This window comes from Rosa chinensis, chromosome 7 (assembly GCF_002994745.2).
Source record: "Rosa chinensis cultivar Old Blush chromosome 7, RchiOBHm-V2, whole genome shotgun sequence".
NCBI classification, from domain to species: domain Eukaryota; kingdom Viridiplantae; phylum Streptophyta; class Magnoliopsida; order Rosales; family Rosaceae; genus Rosa; species Rosa chinensis.
Window position 1 is genome coordinate 5,942,619 of NC_037094.1, and position 24,351 is coordinate 5,966,969.

General features: G+C 39.9%; 2 protein-coding genes and 1 pseudogene across 7 annotated transcripts; all 3 read left to right on the forward strand.

The window, feature by feature from the left end:
* Positions 1 to 1,174: 1,174 nt before the first annotated feature.
* Positions 1,175 to 5,269, forward strand: LOC112176348 (PR5-like receptor kinase). Of its 4 annotated transcripts, none has more exons than XM_040512085.1 (5): positions 1,175 to 1,505; positions 1,656 to 1,743; positions 1,858 to 2,705; positions 3,535 to 3,558; positions 3,894 to 5,269. In XM_040512085.1, exons 3-5 carry the CDS (start codon positions 1,907 to 1,909, stop codon positions 5,000 to 5,002), a joined length of 1,932 nt encoding a protein of 643 aa, XP_040368019.1. In that variant the 5' UTR covers positions 1,175 to 1,505; positions 1,656 to 1,743; positions 1,858 to 1,906; the 3' UTR covers positions 5,003 to 5,269. The 4 variants fall into 4 exon arrangements, with proteins under 4 accessions (XP_040368019.1, XP_040368020.1, XP_024169987.2 ...); XM_040512086.1 differs by having other exon boundaries at positions 2,015 to 2,705; XM_024314219.2 differs by having other exon boundaries at positions 1,656 to 2,705.
* Positions 5,270 to 5,776: 507 nt separating this feature from the next.
* LOC121048907 (LEAF RUST 10 DISEASE-RESISTANCE LOCUS RECEPTOR-LIKE PROTEIN KINASE-like 2.1) lies at positions 5,777 to 8,016 on the forward strand. 3 transcript variants are annotated; one of them, XM_040512087.1, is made up of 2 exons: positions 5,777 to 6,078; positions 6,256 to 8,016. In XM_040512087.1, exon 2 carries the CDS (start codon positions 6,961 to 6,963, stop codon positions 7,849 to 7,851), a length of 891 nt encoding a protein of 296 aa, XP_040368021.1. In that variant the 5' UTR covers positions 5,777 to 6,078; positions 6,256 to 6,960; the 3' UTR covers positions 7,852 to 8,016. The 3 variants fall into 3 exon arrangements, with proteins under 3 accessions (XP_040368021.1, XP_040368022.1, XP_040368023.1); XM_040512088.1 differs by having other exon boundaries at positions 5,781 to 6,484; positions 7,031 to 8,014; XM_040512089.1 differs by having other exon boundaries at positions 5,783 to 6,078; positions 7,031 to 8,012.
* Positions 8,017 to 12,516: 4,500 nt separating this feature from the next.
* LOC112176347 lies at positions 12,517 to 13,993 on the forward strand (annotated as a pseudogene).
* The last annotated feature ends 10,358 nt before the right edge of the window (positions 13,994 to 24,351 follow it).

The following is a 24,351-nucleotide window of genomic DNA, read 5'->3' on the forward strand; positions in this document are numbered from 1 at the left end:
TACCATGTATATTCAAGATATTTCTGTATATGCTGTAACATACTTTAATTAGGTTTATTATTGTTTATTACTATACCTTATGGTACAAGAATTCTATTTGTATATATTTGTCTTTCTTATGAGAACCATAACACACCAGAAATTATTCTCTCCAATTATCTTCTTATAATCTCTACTGTTGTCAGTTGTCTATCCTAAGGAAATGCAATTTTACAACATGTTTCTGTGGTCTGAGTTGTTTACTCTTATAGATGACTTCAGAAGAGATCGGATTCTACTGCTGAAAAGCTAGGAAAATTTTCTGTCATTGTCAGCCTTTAATTTAAGCAGGTGATCGACAGATTACAATATTACTGTCATGTGTTCCTTTTATAGTTTGTATTCACTGTTTTTTTGAAATAATTTGTATTCACTTTTAAGGCAAGAGCATGCAAACTGGAATTCCTTGCAGGCGGTTGATATAATGATGAATGAGACTGCCTTACGCACACAGGGAATTTTAGTTTGTAATCACTATTAACCCTCTGTGGACAAATTTCCATATATTATTTAGCTTTATGCAATAATAAAAATATTACATACATATATACTTTGACTGATGGATATTAGGTCATGATAATAAGAGCATTGGACCGATCATCAAGTGATGAATAATGGGCAGCAGCAACAGCTAGCTGATCATAAGTATACCAATATTGTTGGAGCTGCTGGTTATCTGCAGAGGAACACCATGATGAGCTTTGAATGCAGTGATAATTGGCAGATCAGTTCACCATGGTGGTGTCATCATGAAGTGTAGCATCTCAAGATGATGACTTAGGATCTCAGGGTCTTTAATCAATTAGTACAGTAGTACTTCAATTTCAATGGGTGCTGTCCATCTCAAATAGGGTCCTCACTATATCCCATCTGCATCTATATATAACTTTTGTTCTGCATCTGAGTACATATATCATATATGGAACCGCCTGGTCATAGTGTTATACAATGTACTTCTTGGTCAACAGAATTTCATAGGATTATCGAACTCCTATTCCTAAATAGGTTAGGTTAGGGCCAACGTGAAGTATAAAGCCCAATCCAAAATTCTCAGTCCATTTTCAGACTTGGGCTAGAAAATATAACAGTGCCAACAGCACTGAAAGTAAACAATAAGAAAAAAGAGTGACAAAACTGCACTAGCTCTGCCAAAAGAAGCAACACGGAGCAAAGCACACCAGTATTATCCCGATGAACCACGCGCCACCTCGTTCCGGGGGACGAAGCGAGGCCTATTGTAAGTTGAGCAATGACCGGCTCAACTTACAATAGGCCAGTAGGCCTCATTTTCTCTTCTGTGCTGGGAGTCGACGGCACTCAGCTCCGGTTGCTTAATTGCTGTTGGAATTCAAAGTTCTTACAGTTCTCGACAGGTTAGGCTTCACCAGATGACAGTCGAAGTACTAATCTGACGACTTGTGGCGCCACAGATATAAAATCATTAACATGATCAGAACCACTACAAGGTAAAGCAGTAAATTTTGTTAATTTCATCTTGTTCTTTATTTTTCGATAGAGGATTGTAATTTTCGCCTCATCGTTCTCTGTAGCTTTAACAGAGTATATTAATCTTAGATTTTGAAGTCTTGAATCTTGAATCTTTTATTTTAGTGCAGATGTTAAGCTGAATGGACCAGGAGGAAAATGGTAACAACTTCAACACTTAATTACCTTAGGACTCAGTCCAAGCTCTCATGATTCAAGGTAAGGTCATAGTCTCATATATCGTAATAATTCACAAGTTCCTTTGTTCTCATTTCCTTGAAATTTCTTTGGTCTTTCAACCTATTGATAGTCTGCCTGTATGGTTCTACATAGATATTACATACCACTCAGCAAATTTCTCAGTTATCTTCTACCAATAACTATGTTCAAGCCTAATCATCTTTTCCGAAGAGCACCCTTCTTCTACATCATCTTTTACGTGTTCATGTTCCAATTTGTTTACTGCAAAGAGCATGCTCTATACTCACAGTGCAAGCAACCTTTCAACTGTGGTGCGCTCAAAAATGTTACCTACCCTTTCTGGGGAGGTACTAATCGTCCCCAAGTGTGTGGTCGCTTAGGCTTTGAGCTCATCAACTGCCAAGAAGAAGGTCAACTCCCTCGCATAAAAATCAAAGAGCTAGATTTCCATGTGTCCAACATCAACAGCCAAGAGCTTCTTCACACCATGACAATTGCTCGCTCTGACCTCTGCGACAGGCCTTGTACTCACCTCCTCGTCAACACCACTCTCAACTACACCCGTTTCTCTTATGTCCAAACTGTTCGTAACCTCACCTTGTACTACGGATGCCTCCCTCAAAATCAATCCATCCTCAACAATTTTACATGCATAATAGACGGCAAACCCAAGGACAGAGATATTTCATACTACATGGATGATTCACTTTCAAGAGTCGTGAATGAGACGTCTTGTTTTACCAAAATCCAAGTACCCTATTTTTGGGAGGACTTTGATGTTATGCCTGAAACTGAAAATGCAACGGCAGAAGTGGAAAAAGTTTTGAATCAAGGGTTTCAGGTTGAGTATAATGCGGAATGGGATCTCTGTAGACCATGCATGAACTCTAATGGCATTTGTGTATCGAACTCAATGACGGATTCGTTTCTCTGCCTTTGCGGGGATCAACGTTACCGTTCTACTTGTCCACGTTTTCCTGGTACGCATATATGTCTATTCTTTTTATCTTCTCAGAATATATATATTCTCAGCTAAGAAGTTCCATTTTCAAGTCTTCATCCAATATATTCATACGTCTGACTCCTTACCAATCAATCTCAGTTCCCCCACTATGAGTGTATGAGCCATGAGGAGAAGACACGCTTAATCTCTTCTTTGGCCAACAAGTTCAGGCACTTGTTAGTCCTGAATGGCATGAATTTTCACCCTTCTCTGTCTCTCCATCCCATATTAATCTCCTCCAAAGCTACTTGAAATTGAAAATTCATTTCCATATATAATCAACCATTCACAACCGCAGCCAATCAAACCTTCTGTTAAACTCAGTATGAGGGATGCCAGCTACGAACCCGTGGAAATGGTTCAAACATAAGCTCACCGTTTCTGGCTTTCTGATCAAAAGCCACCCTTTTGTGTCTAGCTACCCTACCTTCAAGATCTGCTGCAGTCGAAAAAATCATGTATTTACTATTTCCATGATTATAACATCAAAGAAATCTGTTGTTGATACCTTTTCGGAAATATGGGGTTCCTTTTGAATTTGTCTGTGTTTTTGCAGACATCTCACTTGTGATGATGATATTTCAGTAGTAACATTTTCATTTTTAGTTGTTGTTTAAGTTTGTGAAAAACATTACATTTCTTCGGTATCAAGTTTTGATAATTTTCAGTACTACCTTACCCAAGCAAAACTTCAATGATAAGTGGCCTGTAAAATGTTATTAGTTGGACCAAAATGGTACCTTGTATTTACCCCTAAAACTTTGTTTTCCACATATTCTAAGAATCATGCTTTTCTGTTTTTGCAGACACCAGCTGGTTGGTTGCAATAGGTAATCTATCAACAATCCCTTACTAATTTATTTAGTTGTTTAAAGTTTTATAAAATTCCCAATTTAGAGTACATTCACTCATGTTAAGTGCATGCAACCTCTTATAATCTTCCTTTTCCCCTCAAGGTGTTTGCACAGCTCTTGATAGTTATGCTGTAGCTATAGTCTGCAACAGGAAATAATATGCTCCGTCATTCTTGCAACCGGAAATTAATTGTACTGTTGAAGTTGGGATTAAAGATTGTATTATTTCCTTATTGTTTTTAGAATACATGAAATTTATTCAATGAATCACCCTATATAATGACTGAATCATCTCATTGTTCTGCTGCCAGGTGTTTCTGTTGCAGGAATAAGTGTGTTCTTATTCTGTGCTATTTGCTTCTGTCTGAAATATGGTTGTTCAGGGAATAAGGAAATGAACAATGAAGATGTCGAGGCCTTCATTCAGAATATTGGACCTCTAGCAGTAAAAAGATACAAATTTTCAGATGTAAGAAAAATGACCAACTCATTTACAGATAAACTGGGTCAAGGTGGTTATGGTGATGTGTACAAAGGCAAGCTATTGAATGGCTGTCGTGTGGCTGTGAAGGTTCTTAAAGAATCCAAAGGGAATGGAGAGGACTTTGTTAATGAGGTTGCAAGCATCAGCAGAACTTCCCATGTTAATGTGGTCACTCTTTTTGGATATTGCTTTGAAGGTCAGAAAAAAGCGCTCATATACGAGTTCATGCCCAATGGATCGCTTGAGAAGTTCATATACAAAGACACTAATCCTTTGAAAAGCATTCTGCACTTGGACTTTGAAAGACTGTTCCAAATTGCTACTGGGATAGCTCGAGGGCTGGAGTACTTGCACCGTGGATGCAACACACGAATCTTGCACTTTGACATTAAACCACATAATATCCTTTTGGATGAAAACTTTTGCCCAAAGATTTCTGACTTTGGTCTTTCTAAACTTTGTATGAGGAAGGAGAGTAATATATCAATGTTGGATACTAGAGGGACAATAGGGTATATAGCTCCAGAAGTGTACTGCAGAAACTTTGGAAGAGTGTCTGCTAAGTCCGATGTCTATAGTTATGGAATGATGATTCTGGAGATGGTTGGAGGAAGAAAGAACATTGACGCTCGAGTGAGCCACACCAGTGAAATTTATTTTCCAGATTGGGTTTATGAGAACCTTGAGGAGGGCAGCAATTTCGGATTGCTCAATGCTGTGACTGAAGAGGAAAAGGAAATCACAAGGAAGATGATCTTAGTTGGATTGTGGTGCATACAGACAAAGCCATCTGATAGGCCATCCATGAGTATAGTGATTGAAATGTTGGAAGGAAGCATTGAAGCCTTGCAAATACCACCAAAGCCTGTCTTATCTTCTCCTGTAAGAACATCACCCAAATCTTCCACCTTATCAGTAGTCTCTGTTCTCGACTAATGGATGTATATGTCTTCGATGGTTCAATTCCTTGTTTCTAAAAATCATTCCAAAAATCTTTTCACTTCGCTTTTTGTTTTTTTTGATGCTCAGAGCTCTATACTGTTTTGTACTTTTGATGTTCATGTGCGAGGTACAGCAATTTACCACAAACAAAATCCGAAAGCATTGTTTGCTACTTTGGTACTGTACAAAAACATATACAAGCACATTGTAATGTACAAGAACTTATCTGAACCTCCAATACTGTAGACTGCATTTTTTATACTTTTGCATTGAAGATACAGATGATAGGATATTAGGACAATCAACTGTCCTGAATTGGTTTCAGTTATGTGTTCTTTTAATATTAATTTTAGTTCAGCCGGCTTGCTTACTTCAATAAGAAAAGAAGCCCTGTACACGGAGATGGGTTATAACTTCAGTTTGCTGTAACAATCACTGCATCTAAGTTTAATGCATGGCAAAAGTCGACCCCATCAATTGTACTATAGACTACTTCGACAAAGGGAAATACAGGAGAATCAAAGATGCTGCTTGTAGTTAAGTCTGTCATTCAATGTCCTAAACGAGAGAATACTAAACATTGCAATGCATTCTGTTTTGCAGGTTCTATTCTGGTAGACAACCAGAAGTTGTGTTCTGAGTTCTGTTTCCTTTTATATATGTAATCGCTTATGGTAATCCTTGTAATATATGGGTTTACTTTACAAATTCTCTACTATGTCCGGTAGAAGCTTTCACTCTTTACATTCAGGGCAATTAACCACAATAGAACAGTCTTTTCCTTTCAAATCAGGGTTTCCTTTGATAAAGGGTAAGAAACAATAGGAGGATTCTTGGTCAAACCCAGAAAACATTCTCAGTAGGTTCAAAATGGGTCAAAACGCTACAGCCCAAGTTATTGGGCCACTGAAAATAACGACGTTGGCCCAACTGAAAAGGCAAACAGAACCACAAGTAAGGTAAAACACTGCCCCCACATTCCGACGAGCCATAAGGATGACGGAAGGAAATTACAGATCTTCAGTAGCGCCCGCGCCCGGGACATTAGATAACGTTACGACCAGTACAAGGTAACCATTCAATTTCGATTTGTCACAAACGTGGTCTTTTTTTGGTAGGATTCTCCGGAAAGATGCATACTTTTCTTACTCATTTTGTGTAATCTTGTACTGTTCAACTAGATTTTTTTGGAATCGTCTGATATATATCAGTATGAGCCAAGTCCTTGACTTTGTTTTCTCGCTCAGTTGCTTGCTTTGACTGATTCTCCGACTCAGATGTAAAACCCTTTGGATATGCACTACATTTGAGTTCTGGTTTCGTTTCTTATTCAAGGCGCAAGTTGATTTATTATTCCTTCCTCAGAGATGAGAGTATAAGCAACTTCAGGGAAAGATAGTACTAACCTTTCAAAGTAAAGATTAAACCACCGTCTCGTTTCTGAATACTACTACGGCTACTGGAGCTGACATACAGGTGGTTGTTCGGCCTGATCTAGGATTAGTCAAAGTCTTTATAGTCTTTTTTGGTTTGCTGTGAAGTCTTTATAGTCTTTCCACGCCTATATCTGTTGGAAGTCAATGCACATTGGAACATCTAAGATAATTTACATCAATCTAGAGAAGTCTAACAATTGCTAGAGTAATCTAGACCATGATCTAGTATGACCATGATAGCTAGTGAAGTGCTCTGATACCATGTCAATTATAGAAATCTATGATATGATTGCCAGTGTATTATTCTCCAAATTGGAGGATATATATAGCAGTACAGATTTTCTATAGCTAAGTGTGAAAGATAAATACAGAAGTCATTCAATTCCTGAGGAAGTTAACTCTGTTAATTTACTGGTCCTACTCCTACATCTTAGTCCACACTGTATAAAGAAAAAGTCTCTAATTTGGTTTCTAAAGGCTGTTAAGTATATATATATATATCATAGCCAATAATAAATGAATAATACAGAAACTGAAAGTTCATATTCTGAAACCATGTCATCTACTCGTTTGTACCTCCTTGCAGCTGTTCTCTTACTCTTGTTCTTCAACTTCCATGGAAGCAATGCTAATGCTAGCTTTTCAGCCTCAACAAATTGCCCCATGTACAGTTGTGGTAATGACGTTTATTTTCACTACCCTTTTTGGAAAATCGAAGACTCCACAGCCCATCAACATTGTGGATACCCTGGTTTTGGTCTAAGATGCTCGGATTCTGGAGAGCCCATGCTGGGTCTCCCAAACAATGTCTCCTACTATGTGAAAGACTTAAACTTTATTGCATCCACCATCACCCTTGTTGACGTTGATGTTGTTCATCAAGCATGCCCTAGGGCAAGACACAATATTAGTTTGGGCACGCTCCCATTGGATTACTCCCCACTGGATGTGAACCTGAGCTTCTACTTCAACTGCACTTTAGATGCTGATCATGTTGTGCCTCCTATAACCTGTTTGGGAATATATGGTATCAAAAAGTCTTACGTTTTCACGGAGGGAGAGGAACCAGATGGGTTTGATTGGTCTGAAAGTTGTGAGGAGAATGTGGTGGTGACTGTGAAAGAAACAGAGATTACTAGTAGTATTGATGAGTTGATTGGTTCATTTGGAGTGGCCATGAACAATGGGTTTGTGCTTAACTGGACTGTGGCTAAGGAGTGCGATTCCTGTGAGGTTAATGGTGGCCTTTGTGGCTACAAGAACCTTACTGTGCCAGAGTTTCTGTGCTTTTGCAGAGATGGTAGTATTGGTACCAGAAACAATGGCCTCTGCAAGAAATTAGGTATGTTTGTCGATGATGCTCTCTCTTTATCTAATTATAAAGCTATGGGTCTGTTTGAGGATTGAGCTAACAGATCGAATTGAATGGATACAAAACAAGTAAATGCTATATACCTGCTACCTGAAAACAGATCTTAGAATTTTGAATTCATTGAATCATTTGGCCAATCTTGAGATTATTTTACACTGGTTTGTTCATGTTGCTAACAAATTAGATTTTTTTTTTTTTTTTCCTTTGGAAAATTTATACAAATTAGATTAATGATGGAAATTAATTTCCATCCATTCTGCTCAGTCTTCCACTTTAAGCTTGCTGGAGTAGGAGGAAAATGCTAAGAACTTCAACACTTGATTAGCCTGATACTCAGTCCAGGCTCTTATAGTCTCAACATACCAAAAGTCAGCTGCATTATCATTAATCATTTTTTTATTTTTGATGGGAGTAAACATTGCTATTATTCTTAGGAGCCTTATTCTTATGAGAAATGAGAAGACTCCTAATAATTGATAAGTTCCTTTTTTCTTATTTCCATGAAATTGCTTGCTATTCTTGTTCAACCAATTCATAGTCAGCCTGTATGACTGTAGCACGGTACGTTCCATCTATTTGATCTCTTTGTTATCAAACAAGATCATTCACTCATCAAACATAAATCATTTCTCCATTATCTTGTACCAATGACCATGAAGCGTAATCATCTCTTCCGAAGAGCACCCTTCTTCTCCATCTTTACTTTGTTCACGTTCCCATCTCTTCACTGCGAAGAGGATCCCCAATACACACTGTGCAGGCTACCCTACAGCTGTGGTAACCTCACAAACATTTCCTACTCTTTCTGGGGAGGTGCTAATTGTTCCCAACGTTGTGGTCGCTTAGGCTTCGAGCTCACCAACTGCGAAGACGAAACTCAACTCCTTCACATAATAATCCAAGAGCTAGACTTCCATGTGTCCAACATCAACAGCCAAGAGCTTTTTCACACCATGACAATCGCTCGCTCTGACCTCTGGGACAGTCCTTGTACCAACCTCCTCTTCAACACCACTCTTGACCACATCCGTTTCTCTTATGTCCAAACTGTTTGTAACCTCACCTTGTACTACGGCTGCCTCCCTCAAAACGAATCCGTCCCCAACAATTTTACATGCAAAATAGCCGGCACAGCCAAGGATAGAGATCTTGCATACTATGTGGGTTGACCTTCCAAGTCTAACGACACGTTTTAATTTACCAAAATCCGAGTCCCCATTTTTGGGAGGGCTTTGATGATATGACAGACAATGCAACGGAAGAAGTGGAAAAAGTTTTGAAGCAAGGGTTTCAGGTTGAGTACAGCGCGGATTGGGATCTCTGTAGGTTATGCATGAACTATAATGGCACCTGTGGATCGAACTCGAGGACATATTTTTTTTCTGCCTTTGCGGGGATCAACCTTATAGTTTTACTTGTTCAATATCTCATGGTATGCATATATGGTTGTTGCTTATCTTCTTAGAATATGCTCGGTTAGGAAGTTCCAATTTCAAGTCTTCATCCAATTTCCCTAGTCTGACTCCTTGCGAATCAATCTCAGTCTCCCTAATTTCATGTGTATGAGCGATGCCGAGAAGACAAGCATATAAATTTTAATTCAATCTCTTATTTGGCCAACAAGTTCAGGCACTTGTGAATCATGAATTTTCACCCTTCTCTGTTTCTCCATCCCAAATGAATCTCATCCAAAGCTACTTCATGAAATTGAAAATAGCTTTCATGTTTGTGTTAAATCAATCATTCACAACTGCAGCCAGTCAAATCTTTCTTGTAAACTCGGGTATGCGAGCCACGAACCCATGGAAATGGTTCAAATATAAGCCCACCGTTTTTGGCTTTCTGATCAAGAGCCACCCTTTTGTGGCTAGCCATCATAGTTTCAAGATCTGCTGCAATCGAAGAAAGCCTGTATTTGCTATTTCCATTGATGATTATAACATCAAAGAAAACCTTTTCGGAAATACGGGGTTCCCTTTCAATTTGTATTTTTTTGTTTTTCCTTTTTTGTTTTTTTTTTTTATAGCAGAAATCAATCTCATCTCACCTGTGATGATGATATTTCAGTAGTAACATGTTCACTAGGGCTGTCAATTCCGACACGACTCGAAAATGGGTTGAACCCACACGATTAAAAAGCGGGTCGGCCGTGGGTCAACCCGTCATGACCCATTTAATAAATGGGTCGGCCACATGTCAACTCGCCAACACGAAGTTTTTTTTTTTTAGCAAACCTCGTCAAGGCGAGGTAAAAATATTATAAGAAAAAGAACATCTAGTACATCAAGACGGTGCAAGGGGAAGACAACAAACTTGCCCCTCAAATTCAAGACATGCCTCTTGAAGAACAACTAAAGCACTACAAACTAGCTAAAACGAAAATTAGGAAGACCTAAACGGTCTCGGGCACAAAAAGAAAGTGCAAATTGAGGAATAGAATCCCACCAAATCATCTCAGACAAAGCATCACCAAAATTAGCTAAAGCATCAGCAACTTGATTACCCTCTCTATAAATGTGTGAAGAACGAAAGTGCATATGAGAAATCCAATGAAGACAGTTACCCCACTCCACTCGAAGTTGCCAAGGCACCATATGAGGAGAGCGAAGGAATGTGAGAACAAGAGATGAATCAACTTCTAGCCAAACATGCTTCCAGTCCCAAACCCAAGCCAACTCAATAGCTTTGATTACCGCCATTACTTCAGCTGCAACAGAGCTTGGGATATCTAAACTGGAGGAGAAAGCACCAAGAACCTCACCCTTGTAGTCACGAAAAACTCCACCATAACCCGCACTCGGTGAGTTCATTTTCCATGCTCCATCCGTATTAATTTTAACCCAACCAATTAAAGGAGGATGCCAATTTACCTCTATGATACGGGGAGCAGGACGAGGTTTACAAGGAACCCCAAAGCGCTTAACTACAGAAAGATCTTGAATAGAGTTGAACATGCATCCAGTGGCTATGCGGCCGGAAGTATTTACATAACCTGAGATCATCCTACAAGCATGCATAGTATTGGGCACAATACCGTCAAACTTACACCTATTTCTTGTTCGCCAAATGAACCACAGGGTTGAGCAAAAACAAGCTATCCATAACTCCTTTAGTTGAGGGCTGCGACCAACTCTATGGCCCTTAAACAACAGCTCCAATAATGTGCCCGGAAGACCACCCAATTCAAATCTGCCCATCATGCAAGTCCATAGTGTCGCAGCAAAAGGACAATTAAGAAATATGTGCTCTAATGACTCACCCTGTTTCCTACAAAGCAAGCAAATTGAACCAAGAGAGACTCCACGTTTTTGCAAAAAATCATCACAAATGACCCGGCCTCGTAATACTTTCCAGACCAAAAGAGACATACGTGGAGGAACATACTTACACCAAATTAATTTACACCACTCAATTGAAGCAAGTTTAGGCCTTATGAAGGTAAAGGCTTCTTTAGTACTAAGCGTACCTGATGAAGAAGGCATCCAAACTAAAGTATCTACTGCATGAGCATCCCTTGATATAGGAATATGTTGCTGCAAAAAATCACATAAGCCTGGGAGGTGGAGTTGAAGCAAATGTGGAAAGTTCCAAGCTCCATCTTCAATATACTCGGCAACAGTACCATTAAGATGATTGACGCTTCCAGCATGCAATCCAATTAAATCAACTAATGGTTTGCCAACAAAATTATCTCTCCAAAAATTAATATTTGAACCATCCCCAATTAACCACCTGCTATTCTCAATTATGCTTGGCCAAAAGCGCCTCAACCCAGGCCAAATAGAAGAAATAGCATAGGAGCTCCGCAACCTCCCATCACGCCAAAACCGAGCACGAAGAAGAGTACAACCGTCAGAGGTAGAAGTAAAAATATCCCATGCTTTTTTGAGAAGAAAAGAGCGATTTAAAGCCACCAATTGCTTAAGACCCAAACCACCTTCTTCCACTGGATAACAACAATTCTTCCAAGCAATTAAGGGAACTCCACGTGAATCAATGGAACCTGACCATAAGAAATTTCGGCACCAAACTTCCAGCCGTCTAAGTAAAGTAATTGGCCAACACGAAGTAAACCCGTATAACCCGATTAATTTCTTCTTGAAATTTTAGACGTTGGGAGTATTTGATAATAGGATTAGACAATTTGAAATACTTTACTTTATAATTATTGGATTTAATTATTTATGAGTTTCATATAATTATTTGATGAATGTCTTGTACTCTTGTAGAGTTTTTAGCAAATTTAATCAATTTATGCATTTTTTAGTTAAATGGGTCGCATTGTAACCTTTAAATTGGTCATTTTGTCTAACACAACACGACCTATTTATTAAATAGGTTAAGCGGGTTGGAAACGGGTAACCCGTTTAATAAATAAGTTGGGTATGAGTTTAAATTTTTGATACGATTATTAAATGGGTTGGGTTTGAGTTTATTTCTTGCGACACGACAAATACCTTGACCCGACACGACCCATTGACAGCCCTAATGTTCACGTACTTTTAACTCATTGTTGTTTAAGTTTTTAAAAAACACAAGTTTTGATCATTTTCAGTAGTACTTACACTAGCAAAAGGTTCAATGATAAGTGGTCTAGAAAACGTCATCTGTTGGAATAAAATGTTACCTTGAATTTACCCCTAAAGCTTTGTTTCCCTCATATTCTAAGAAACACATGTTTTTTGCTTTTGCAGGCAGCAAGTTCAACTGGAAATTAAAGGCTGTAATAGGTATCAACAATCCCTTATTAATTTCTTTAGTTGTTAAAAGTCTATAAAATTCCCAAATTAGAGTAAATTCAGTCATGTTAATTGCAACCTCTTATAATCTTTCTTCTTCTCTTGAGCTGTTTGCACAGCTTAATTTTGATAGTTGCCTTGTAGCTACAGTCTGCAACATTAACAGGAAAAAATATGCTTCTGTCATTCTTTATATCTTGATGCGTTTTTTCTTTCCTTGTTTCATGAATGGTATCAAGAAGATGGGATTATAGATTGTATTATATTCTGTTTCTCTTGAGAATACATGAATCACCATAATGCCTGATACATCTTGTTATTCTGCTACCAGGTGTTTGTTCTGTTGCCGGTACGATCTTATTCTTTATTATTGGCTTCGGTATAAAACATAGTATTTCAGGGAATAAGGAAACGAACAATGAAGATGTCGAGGCCTTGATTCAGAATATTGGACCTCTAGCAGTAAAAAGATACAAATTTTCAGATGCAAGGATAATGACCGACTCCTTCAAAGAGAAACTGGGTCAAGGTGGTTATGGGGATGTGTACAAAGGTAAGCTATTGAATAGTTGTCCTGTGGCTGTGAAGGTTCTTAAAGAATCCAAAGGCAATGGAGAGGACTTTGTTAATGAGGTTGCAAGCATCAGTAGAACTTCTCATGTTAATGTTGTCACTCTTTTGGGGTATTGCTTTGAAGGTAAGAAAAAAGCACTCATATATGAGTTCATGCCCAATGGATCACTTGAGAAGTTCATATACAAAGACAGTGATCCTTTGAAAACCACTCCACTCTTGGAATTGGAAAGACTCTTTCAAAGCTCGAGGGCTCGAGTACTTGCACCGTGGGTGCAACACACGAATCTTGCACTTTGACATTAAACCACATAACATCCTTTCGGATGAAAATTTTTGCCCAAAGATTTCTGACTTTGGACTTTCTAAACTTTGTACGAGGAAGGAGAGTATTATATCAATGTTGGAAGCTAGAGGGACAATAGGGTGCATAGCTCCAGAAGTTTTCTGCAGAAACTTTGGAGGAGTATCTGCGAAGTCCGATGTCTATAGTTACGGAATGATGATTCTGGAGATGGTTGGAGGAAGAAACAACGGCGATGCTCGAGTGAGCCACACCAGTGAAATTGATTTTCCAGATTGGGTTTATGAGCATCTTGAGCAGGGCAGCAATTTCGGGTTGCTCAATGTAGAGACCAAAGAGGAAAAGCAAATCGCGAGGAAGATGATCTTAGTGGGATTGGGGTGCATACAGACAAGGCCATCTGATAGGCCATCCATGAGTCAAGTGATTGAAATGTTGGAAGGAAACACTGAAGCCTTGCAAATACCACAAAAGCCTGTCCTATTTTCTCCTGTAAAATCACCACCAGAATCTTCCACCTTATCGGTAGCATCTATTCTCGATTAATGGATGTATATGTCTTTCATAGGTTAATTCCTTGTTTCTAAAGATCATTCCAGAAATCTTTTCATTTCACATTTTTCTTGATGCGCAAAGCTCTATCCTGTTTTGTACTTTTGATGTTCATGAGCAGGTACAGCAATTTACCACAAACAAATCTGAAAGCATTGTTTGCTACTATGCTACTGTACAAAAACATACACAAGCACAGTGTAATGTACAAGATCTTATCAGAACCTCCAACACTGTAGACTGCATTTTTTAAACTTTTGAATTGAAGATACAAATGATAGGATAATAGGACAATCAACTGTCCCGAATTGGTTTCAGTTATGTGTACTTTTAATTTTAATTTTAGTTCAACCGGCTTGCTTACTTCAATTAGAAAAGAAGCCATGTACACGGACATGGGTTATAACTTCAGTCGACCCATCAATCGTACGATAGTCTACTTCGACAAAGGGAAATACAGGACAATCAAAGATGCTTCTTGTAGTCAAGTCTGTCATTCAATGTCCCAGAAGAGAGAATATGAAACATTTCAATTGCAATGAAGTCTGTTTTGCAGGTTTTGTTCTGGTTGTCTACCTTGGTCCTTGGGTTGTGTTCTGACTTATGAGTTGTTTGTCAGAAGAGATCCGATTCCTTTAATATATGTAATCGCTTATGGTAATCCTTGTAGTATTATGCGTTTGCTTTATAAACTGTCTACTAGGTCAAAATGGGTCAATGCTACAGCCCAAGTTATTGGGCCTCCGAAAATAACGGTGTAGGCCTAACTGAAAAAGCAAACGAAACCAAACGAAAGGTAAAACACCGCCACCACATTCCTACGAGCCATAAGTATGACAGAAGGAAATTACAAATCTTCAGCAGCGCCCGAGACATTTGATAACGTTGCGAGTACAAGGTAACCATTCAATTTGATTGGCCACAAAAGTAGTCTTTTTTTTGGTAGGATTCTCTGTTAAAGATGCATACTTTGTTGGAGCTGTAGGTTTCTTGGTGACTAAGTCAAATAGACTTATCACATTTAATCGTGTTAGTTGCTGTTCTGTTAATAAAATCCTGAATATCAGGGTTTAGCTTAGGTTTGAATTATTCCTTAACAGATTCACCACGTCTTTAGGTCATGTTAACGTGGTTGTTTTGTTTTTCATTCCTGTTTTTGTAAGGCTGGTATAAAGCCACAGTTTCATTCGTTCAATAAGATAAGCTTTGAACTCCCAAATATTGAGATTTCTGTGTTTAGAGCTTAGAGGTTTCAACAAAGTGGTATCAGAGCCCCAACAAAGGGGCCTGATCGAGTGTAGTTAGGAACTGCAGTCTCCTAACAAGAGAGAAAGAGAGAAAATAGAAAGTGAGAACAGTGAAAGAAAGATGGCAACTGAAGGAGGCAGCTTTGTGCAACCTGCTATACCTAAGTTTGATGGTCACTATGACCATTGGGCTATGCTCATGGAGAATTTTCTCCGTTCGAAGGAATATTGGTCCTTGGTGGAGACAGGGATCCTTACGGTAGGAGAAGGAGCTGAGGCAACAGAGGCACACAAGAAAACAATTGAAGATCAACGATTGAAAGACCTAAAGGTGAAAAATTACCTTTTCCAGGCCATAGATCGAACTATCATGGAAACAATCCTTGATAAGGAAAGTTCAAAGAGCATATGGGATTCGATGAGGCAAAAGTATCAGGGGACAACAAGAGTAAAGAGGGCTCAGCTACAGGCATTGAGAAGGGAATTTGAAGTTCTTCAAATGAGAGAAGGAGAGAAGGTGGACGAGTACTTTGCTCGGACACTAACAATTGCAAACAAGATGAAAGCTCATGGAGAGAAGATGGGGCAGGTTGTGATCATCGAGAAGATCTTGAGATCAATGACCTCAAGATTTGATTACGTTGTATGTTCGGTGGAGGAGTCCAAAGATTTGGATGTGTTGACAATTGATGAGTTACAAAGCAGCTTATTAGTTCATGAGCAGAGAATGAACTGTCATGATGGAGGAGGTGAGCAGGCCTTGAAGATTTCTTATGAAGAGAGACTTGGAGCAAGAGGAAGAGGTCGAGGTGCAACTCGAGGTCGAGGAAGAGACAGAGGGAGGCAGCCATTCAACAAGGCGATTGTAGAATGCTACAAATGCCATAAGCTAGGACACTTCCAATATGAGTGTCCTAGTTGGGAAAAAAGTGCTAATTATGCTGAGCTTGATGAAGAACAAGAGATGTTGTTAATGGCTTACGTAGAGCTCCATAATTCCAAAAGAGAAGAAGTATGGTTCCTTGATTCCGGCTGTAGAAACCACATGAGTGGTAATAAGCAATGGTTTCTCAACCTAGATGAGACATTCAGACAAATGGTGAAGCTTGGCAACAACTCAAAGATGACAGTGATGGGGAAAGGAAGCATCAGATTGCAAGTTAATGGAGCAAATCAGGTAATAAGTGAAGTGTTCTATATTCCTGAGCTGAAAAATAATTTGCTTAGTATCGGCCAGTTGCAAGAAAGAAACCTGGCTATTCTTATTCAACATGGAGCGTGTAAGATATATCATCTTATCAGAGGATTAATCATGCAGACTCAAATGTCTGCTAATAGGATGTTTGTTCTTCTTGCCTTGATGCCAACTCAAGATCAAGCTTCAGCCCCTGCGAGTTTTCAAACTGCATCTGAAGATAAAACCCATCTATGGCATCGGAGATTTGGGCATCTTAATTTCAAAGGTTTGAGAGCCTTGTCCTACAAGAAAATGGTGAAGGGTCTGCTTTCTCTCAAAGCTTCTTCGAAACTATGCCTTGACTGCATGGTAGGCAAACAACATCGAGAATCCATCCCAAAGAAAAGTTTATGGAGAGCATCTCAGAGACTTCAGCTCGTGCACTCTGACATTTGCGGTCCTATTACACCTGAGTCCAATAGCCAAAAGAGGTACCTAATCACCTTTATAGATGATTATAACAGAAAAGTGTGGACTTATTTCTTGAATGCCAAGTCAGAAGCTTTTGTTGTGTTTAAAAAATTCAAGAGTTTGGTAGAGAAAGAAACCGGGAACTTTATATGTTGTCTTCGTACTGATAGAGGTGGGGAGTTCACCTCATTGGAATTTAACAAGTTTTGCAGCTCAAATGGCATTGGTAGGCAACTCACTGCAGCCTACACCCCACAACAAAATGGGGTTGCAGAGCGGAAAAACCGAACTATCATGAACATGGTACGTTGCATGTTGTCAGAGAAACAAGTTCCCAAAGAATTTTGGCCCGAAGCTGTTAACTGGGCTGTTCATGTACTCAATCGATGTCCTACCCTAGCAGTGAAGGACATGACTCCAGAGGAAGCATGGTGTGGTTTCAAACCTTATGTTGATCATTTAAGGGTGTTCGGTTGCATTGGTCATGTGCATATTCCTGACAACAAAAGGCAAAAACTTGATGACAAAAGCTTCAGGTGTGTTTTCTTAGGCTTAAGTGAAGAATCTAAAGCTTATAGATTGTATGATCTTGTGTCGAAGAAAGTTGTTATAAGCAGGGACGTTGTGTTTGAGGAAGATGAGAAATGGAATTGGGGTAAAACTATTGAAGAAGCTAACCATGATGTTCTTACGTGGGGAGATGAAGATGAATTAGAGGAGAATGAGGAAGAAGAGCAGGTCAAAGAAGAAGCTACTAGTTCTTCATCAAATGAGTCAACTGAAGATAATTGTCCAAGTCCTGTTTAAGGGAGGATAAGAAGAGAGCCACCATGGATGCACGATTATGTAAGCGGTGAAGGTCTGTCTGAGGAGGAATGGAACAATCTTGTGATGTTTACTTCAACTGGTGATCCTATGTCCTTTGAAGAAGCTGTCAAAAGCCAGAAATGGAGAGAAGCAATGGACTTAGAGATTAAAGCCATCGAGAAGAATGGGACATGGGAGTTAACTACATTACCAGATGGAGCCAAAAAGATAGGGGTGAAATGGATATTTAAAACCAAGATGAACGAGAAAGGGGAGGTTGATAAATGTAAAGCTCGACTTGTGGCCAAGGGATACACTCAGCAATATGGAATAGATTACATCGAGGTGTTTGCTCCGGTAGCTCGATGGGATACTATTAGGATGATTCTCGCTCTTGTAGCTCACAAAGGGTGAAATGTGTACCAACTTGATGTGAAGAGTGCATTTCTGCACGGTGAGTTGAATGAAGCAGTGTTTGTTGAGCAACCTCGGGGTTATGAGAAGAAGGGAGCAGAAGACAAGGTGTATAGACTGAAGAAGGCCCTATACGGGCTCAAACAAGCTCCTCGAGCTTGGTACAGCAAGATTGAGTCCTATTTTGTCAAGGAGGGGTTTGAAAGATGCCTCTGTGAGCACACTTTGTTTATAAAAACAGAAGAAGGTGGAGGACTTCTTGTGGTCAGTTTGTACGTGGACGATCTCATCTTCACAGGGAACAATGAAGCAATGTTTGAGAGATTCAAGGCCTCTATGAAGCAAGAGTTTGACATGTCTGATCTTGGAAAAATGAAATATTTTCTTGGTGTGGAAGTGGTGCAAAGCACTGAGGGAATTTTCATAAGTCAGAAGAAATATGCTAATGAAGTGTTGGAGAGATTTGGCAGGGAGCGGTGTAATCCTGTGATGAATCCAATTGTGCTGGGGTGCAAGCTTGTGAAGGATAAAGGTGGTACTAGTGTTGATGCTACTACTTACAAGCAGATGGTGGGCAGTCTCATGTATTTGACTGCCACCAGACCAGACTTGGCGTATGTGGTGAGCTTAATTAGCCGGTTCATGGAGAGGCTAACTGTATTGCATCAACAAGCAGTGAAAAGAATCCTTCGATATTTAAAGGGCACTGTTGGATTAGGGATTCTTTACAAGAGAGGAGGAGAAAAGAATTTGCTGGCCTATTCGGATAGCGACTATGCAGGAGACATTGAGGATCGAAAGAGTACGTCGGGGTATGTGTTCTTATTAAGCTCAAGTGCTGTGGCTTGGTCCTCGAAGAAACAGCCGGTGGTCACACTCTCCACCACTGAGGCAGAGTTCATAGCTGCTGCCTCCTGTGCATGTCAAGGAGTGTGGATGCGTAGGGTTCTCGGAAAACTTGGTCATGAACAAAGTAAGTGCACTGTGGTTTTTTGTGATAATAGCTCAGCTATTAAACTTTCGAAGAATCCTGTTTTGCATGGTAGAAGTAAACACATTGATATCAGATTTCACTTTCTTCGTGACTTAACAAAAGATGGGATTATTGAGTTGGTCCATTGTGGTTTGAAAGATCAAATTGCTGACATTATGACTAAGCCCTTGAAGCTGGAGGTGTTCTTGAGATTGAGGGATCTGCTTGGAGTTCGTGTGGCACCAGTGGTAAACTGACTGCAGTTTGTAGGTCAGTTTAAGGGAGGATGTTGGAGCTGTAGGTTTCTTGGTGACTAAGTCAAATAGACTTATCACATTTAATCGTGTTAGTTGCTGTTCTGTTAATAAAATCCTGAATATCAGGGTTTAGCTTAGGTTTGAATTATTCCTTAACAGATTCACCACGTCTTTAGGTCATGTTAACGTGGTTGTTTTGTTTTTCATTCCTATTTTTGTAAGGCTGGTATAAAGCCACAGTTTCATTCGTTCAATAAGATAAGCTTTGAACTCCCAAATATTGAGATTTCTGTGTTTAGAGCTTAGAGGTTTCAACATACTTTGCTTACTTCAGAGATGAATAGGTACTCATTTTGTGTAATTTCGTATTTTGCAACAAGATTTTTATGAATTGTTTGATACATTCATACATGTCAGTACGATTCAAGTCCTCGACTTTGTTTTCTTGCTCAATTGCTTATTTTCCTGCTCAAGCTTGGAGTAATTAAGAAAGAAACATTAATATTACATGCTTAAATTGTGATTTAGAGGTAGCTAGCTATATCTCACACAAGCTGATGCAGAGAGGATGGCGGCCCAATTTGAGCAACAGTTAGATCGTGCTAAAAGAGGAAAATGAAAGGTGACTAGTAGACAGGAAATGGCAGTTCGGTGTCTGATTGGGACGCACCTTACCTTTCCGGAAAGGGAATCGCGCCAGAAACAAAACTCATTGCTTTGCTATGAGCTGTAGCATTTTTCAGGCTTCTGGGATCGTTTAGGGCCTCAAAACGGCATTTTTCTATTTTACCCGTTTTTGGTTTTCTTAGTTATTTTTGGATTGTTTTCGTTTTTATCCATGGGCCTTAGGGTTTCGTTGTTAGTCGCCCTAGGGTACTTTTCTCTTGAGGCTGCAGAACGCATCTTTCATCTTTTAATCAATAAAATAGAGATTTTCTCTTTTATCTCTGGTGGACTCCAGAATCTTTTGCTTAGGTTTATTGCTGGTAAACATAGTTATCAATCCGACTGCGTCAGGTGGTATCAGAGCAGGTCTTCCCTGTCTCTTTTATTTGCCTTAGTAGCAATGGGTGAAGTTACGAAATCAGATATTGAAGCTCTTACAGCAGCGTTTACCGCTGCCATCAATTCCATGAATAATCAGATTGGAGAAATTCGTGGATTGTTGGGTGAGAGGAACAACAACAACCACAACAACAATAATCGGCGTAGAGATGGGGAAGGAGGCCAGCGAGTTAGGGCTCCACGTGGTGAAGTTGTTGATAATACATCAGAATCTGAACCTGAAGAAGAAATTTTACAACATGAACAACATGGACAAGCTGACCAGGATTACAAAGTCAAGGCCGAAATTCCTTTCTTTTCGGGCAATTTGGGTGTAGAAGATTATTTGGATTGGCAGTTTCAGGTGGACAGATTCTTTGAGATTATGTAAGTGCCTGAACATAAGCAAGTTAAGCATGTTGCCTGGAGATTGAAGAGTACTGCTGCAGTATGGTGGGATAAGTTGCAGAACACTCGAAAGAAGCAGAGGAAGCAGGTTGTTAGAACATGGCGAAGAATGAAGCAGTTGATGATGGAGAGGTTCTTGCCAGATGATTATGAGCAGATTCTATATAGGCTGTATATTGAATGTGTCCAGGGAACTAGGACAGTGGCTGATTATACGGCTGAGTTCTTACGCTATTCAGAGCGTAATGAATTGGGAGAAACTGAAGGCCAGAAGGTGGCTCGCTATATCAGTGGGCTGAAGCCTTCCATTCAGGAGAGAATTGGGTTACAAACTGTTCATACTATGGCCGAAGTTACAAACCTAGCATTGAAAGCAGAGTTGTTGGAGAAACCTTCACGAGCTTCTTCTTTCTAGAGGTATAACTACCAAAGGAGTGCAGATTTGGTTAATGCCTCAACTGCCAAGGGTACAACTACGCTGCAGAGAGCCAAAAAACGCCTTTAAAGCTTCTAATCCTCCTTTTAAAGGCGCGGGCAGTTCTAACAATTCTAGTGGTGCTCAAAATAGAGCCCCGAATCAGAGGTTTAATAATCCTTATGCTAGACCTACAGGAGATGTCTGTTATCGATGCAACAAGCCTGGGCATAGATCTAATGTGTGTCCTGAGAGGAGACAAACTGCCCCTATAGATGATTATGATGAGGATGAAGAAGAAGTTAGGAGAGATGGCGATTATGATGGGGCTAAGTTTGCGGAAGAGGAATCCCCTGAGAAGGTTAACATTGTGTTGCAACGGGTTCTACTATGCCCTAAAGAAGAGGGGCAGCGGCGCAATATTTTCAGGTCACTTTGTTCCATTAATAACAAAGTGTGCAATTTAATTGTGGATAATGGGAGCTGCGAAAATTTTGTAGCCAAGAAACTGGTGGAGTATTTGCAGTTACCGGCGCAGCCTCATGAGGCACCTTATTCCCTCGGGTGGGTCAAGAAAGGTCCACAAGTTCGAGTTGTTGAATCCTGCAAAGTACCGGTATCCATTGGTAAGCATTATAAAGATGAAGTTTTGTGCGACATTATTGATATGGATGCTTGTCATATTTTGTTTGGCCGACCTTGGCAATATGATGTGGATGTTACTTATAAAGGCAGGGACAATGTGATGTTGTTTATGTGGAATAACCATAAAATTGCTATGGCTCCTGTGTGTCAATTTGAGAAATCTGATGTGAAGAAAGGGGAGAGTTTCCTGACCTTATCTAGCAGTGAACTTGAGATGGAGAGGGCCTTTAAAGAATCTGAGGTTTTCTATCCAGTTGTGATAAAGGGGTTGTTGTCTGCAGAAAAGGAAGAAGTGGTGATTCCCAAAAAAGTACAGGACATGTTGGGAGAATTTGAAGAGTTGATCTCGGATGAGTTACCCAACGAGCTGCCACTTATGAGAGACATTCAACATCAGATTGATTTGGTGCCTGGAGCTAGCTTGCCCAATCTGCCACATTACTGAATGAGTCCCAAAGAGAATGAGATTTTGAGAGAGCAGATTGAAGACTTGTTGAAAAAAGGGTTCATTCGAGAGAGTATGAGTCCTTGTGCAGTTCCAGTCCTCCTTGTTCCTAAGAAGGGCAATCAATGGCGGATGTGTGTTGATAGCAGGGCCATTAATAAGATAACTGTGAAGTACAGGTTTCCTATTCCTCGTTTGGAAGATATGCTTGATGAGCTAGAAGGTTCCAAAGTGTTTACCAAAATAGACCTTCGAAGTGGATATCACCAGATTCGAATCAAGCCAGGGGATGAATGGAAGACAGCTTTTAAGAGCAAGGATGGCTTGTACGAGTGGATGGTTATGCCATTCGGGTTGTCTAATGCACCCAGCACTTTTATGAGGCTTTTGAACCAGGTTCTTCGCCCTTTTATAGGTTCCTTTGTAGTAGTGTATTTTGATGATATACTGATCTATAGCAGGACCAAAGAAGAACATCTGGTGCATTTGAAGCAGGTTTTGGGAGCTTTACATGAGAATAAACTGTACATCAACTTAAAAAAATGTACATTCTGCACCAGCAAGTTATTATTTCTGGGATTTGTGGTTGGAGAAGAAGGCATTCAGGTTGATGAAGAAAACGTACGAGCAATAAGAGAATGGCCAGCTCCAAAAATAGTTTCTGAAGTGCGGAGTTTTCATGGTTTAGCTACTTTCTATAGAAGATTTGTGAAGAATTTCAGTACCATTACTGCCCCTATTACTGAATGTTTGAAGAAAGGCAAATTCCAATGGGGAGAGGAACAAGAGAAAAGTTTTGCTTTAATCAAGGAGAAACTTTGTACTGCACCAGTTCTTGCTCTTCCTAATTTTGACAAGATATTCGAGGTTGAATGTGATGCTAGTGGCGTGGGAGTAGGTGCTGTGTTGTCACAAGAGAAGAAACCAGTAGCATTCTTTAGTGAAAAGCTGAGTGAAGCTCGTCAGAAGTGGAGTACTTATGACCAAGAATTTTATGCAGTGTTTCGGGCATTGAGGCAATGGGAGCACTACCTGATTCAGAGGGAGTTCGTACTGTTCACCGATCACCAAGCCTTGAAGTACCTCAATAGCCAGAAAACTGTGAATAAAATGCATGCAAGGTGGGTGAGTTTTCTGCAGAAATTTCCTTTTGTGATTCAACATAAATCTGGTACTCTTAACCGGGTCGCAGATGCTTTGAGTAGGAGGGCGTCCTTACTGGTCACTTTAGCTCAGGAGATTGTGGGGTTTGATCTCTTGAAGGAGTTGTATGAGGAAGATGTTGATTTCAAAGCGATTTGGGCCAAGTGCAGCAATAACAATGCAGTCGCAGATTTTTATGAGAATGAAGGATATTTATTCAAGGGCAACAGACTTTGTATCCCTAGTTCTTCATTGAGGGAAAAACTGATCAGAGATCTGCATGGAGGAGGATTGAGTGGGCACTTGGGCAGAGACAAGACTATTGCTAGTCTTGAGGAGAGGTATTTCTGGCCACAGTTGAAGAAGGATGCAGGAACTATTGTGAGAAAGTGCTACACCTGCCAGGTATCTAAGGGTCAGTCCCAAAATACAGGTCTTTATCTACCTTTACCTATTCTTGATGACATTTGGCAAGACCTTGCTATGGATTTTGTGTTGGGCTTACCCCGTACCCAAAGGGGAGTGGATTCAGTGTTTGTGGTAGTTGACAGGTTCTCTAAGATGGTGCATTTCATCGCATGTAAGAAGACTGCTGATGCTTCTAATATAGCTAAACTGTTCTTCAGGGAAGTGGTTCGTTTGCATGGAGTACCCAAGTCCATTACATCTGACAGAGACACCAAGTTCCTTAGCCATTTCTGGATTACTTTGTGGAGGATGTTTGGAACATCTTTGAACCGTAGTAGCACAGCCCATCCTCAAACGGATGGCCAAACAGAGGTTACTAATAGAACTTTGGGTAACATGGTCCGGAGCGTTTGTGGAGATCGACCCAAACAGTGGGATTATGCTTTACCCCAGGTGGAGTTTGCTTATAACAGTTCTGTGCATAGCGCCACCGGGAAGTCACCATTCTCCTTA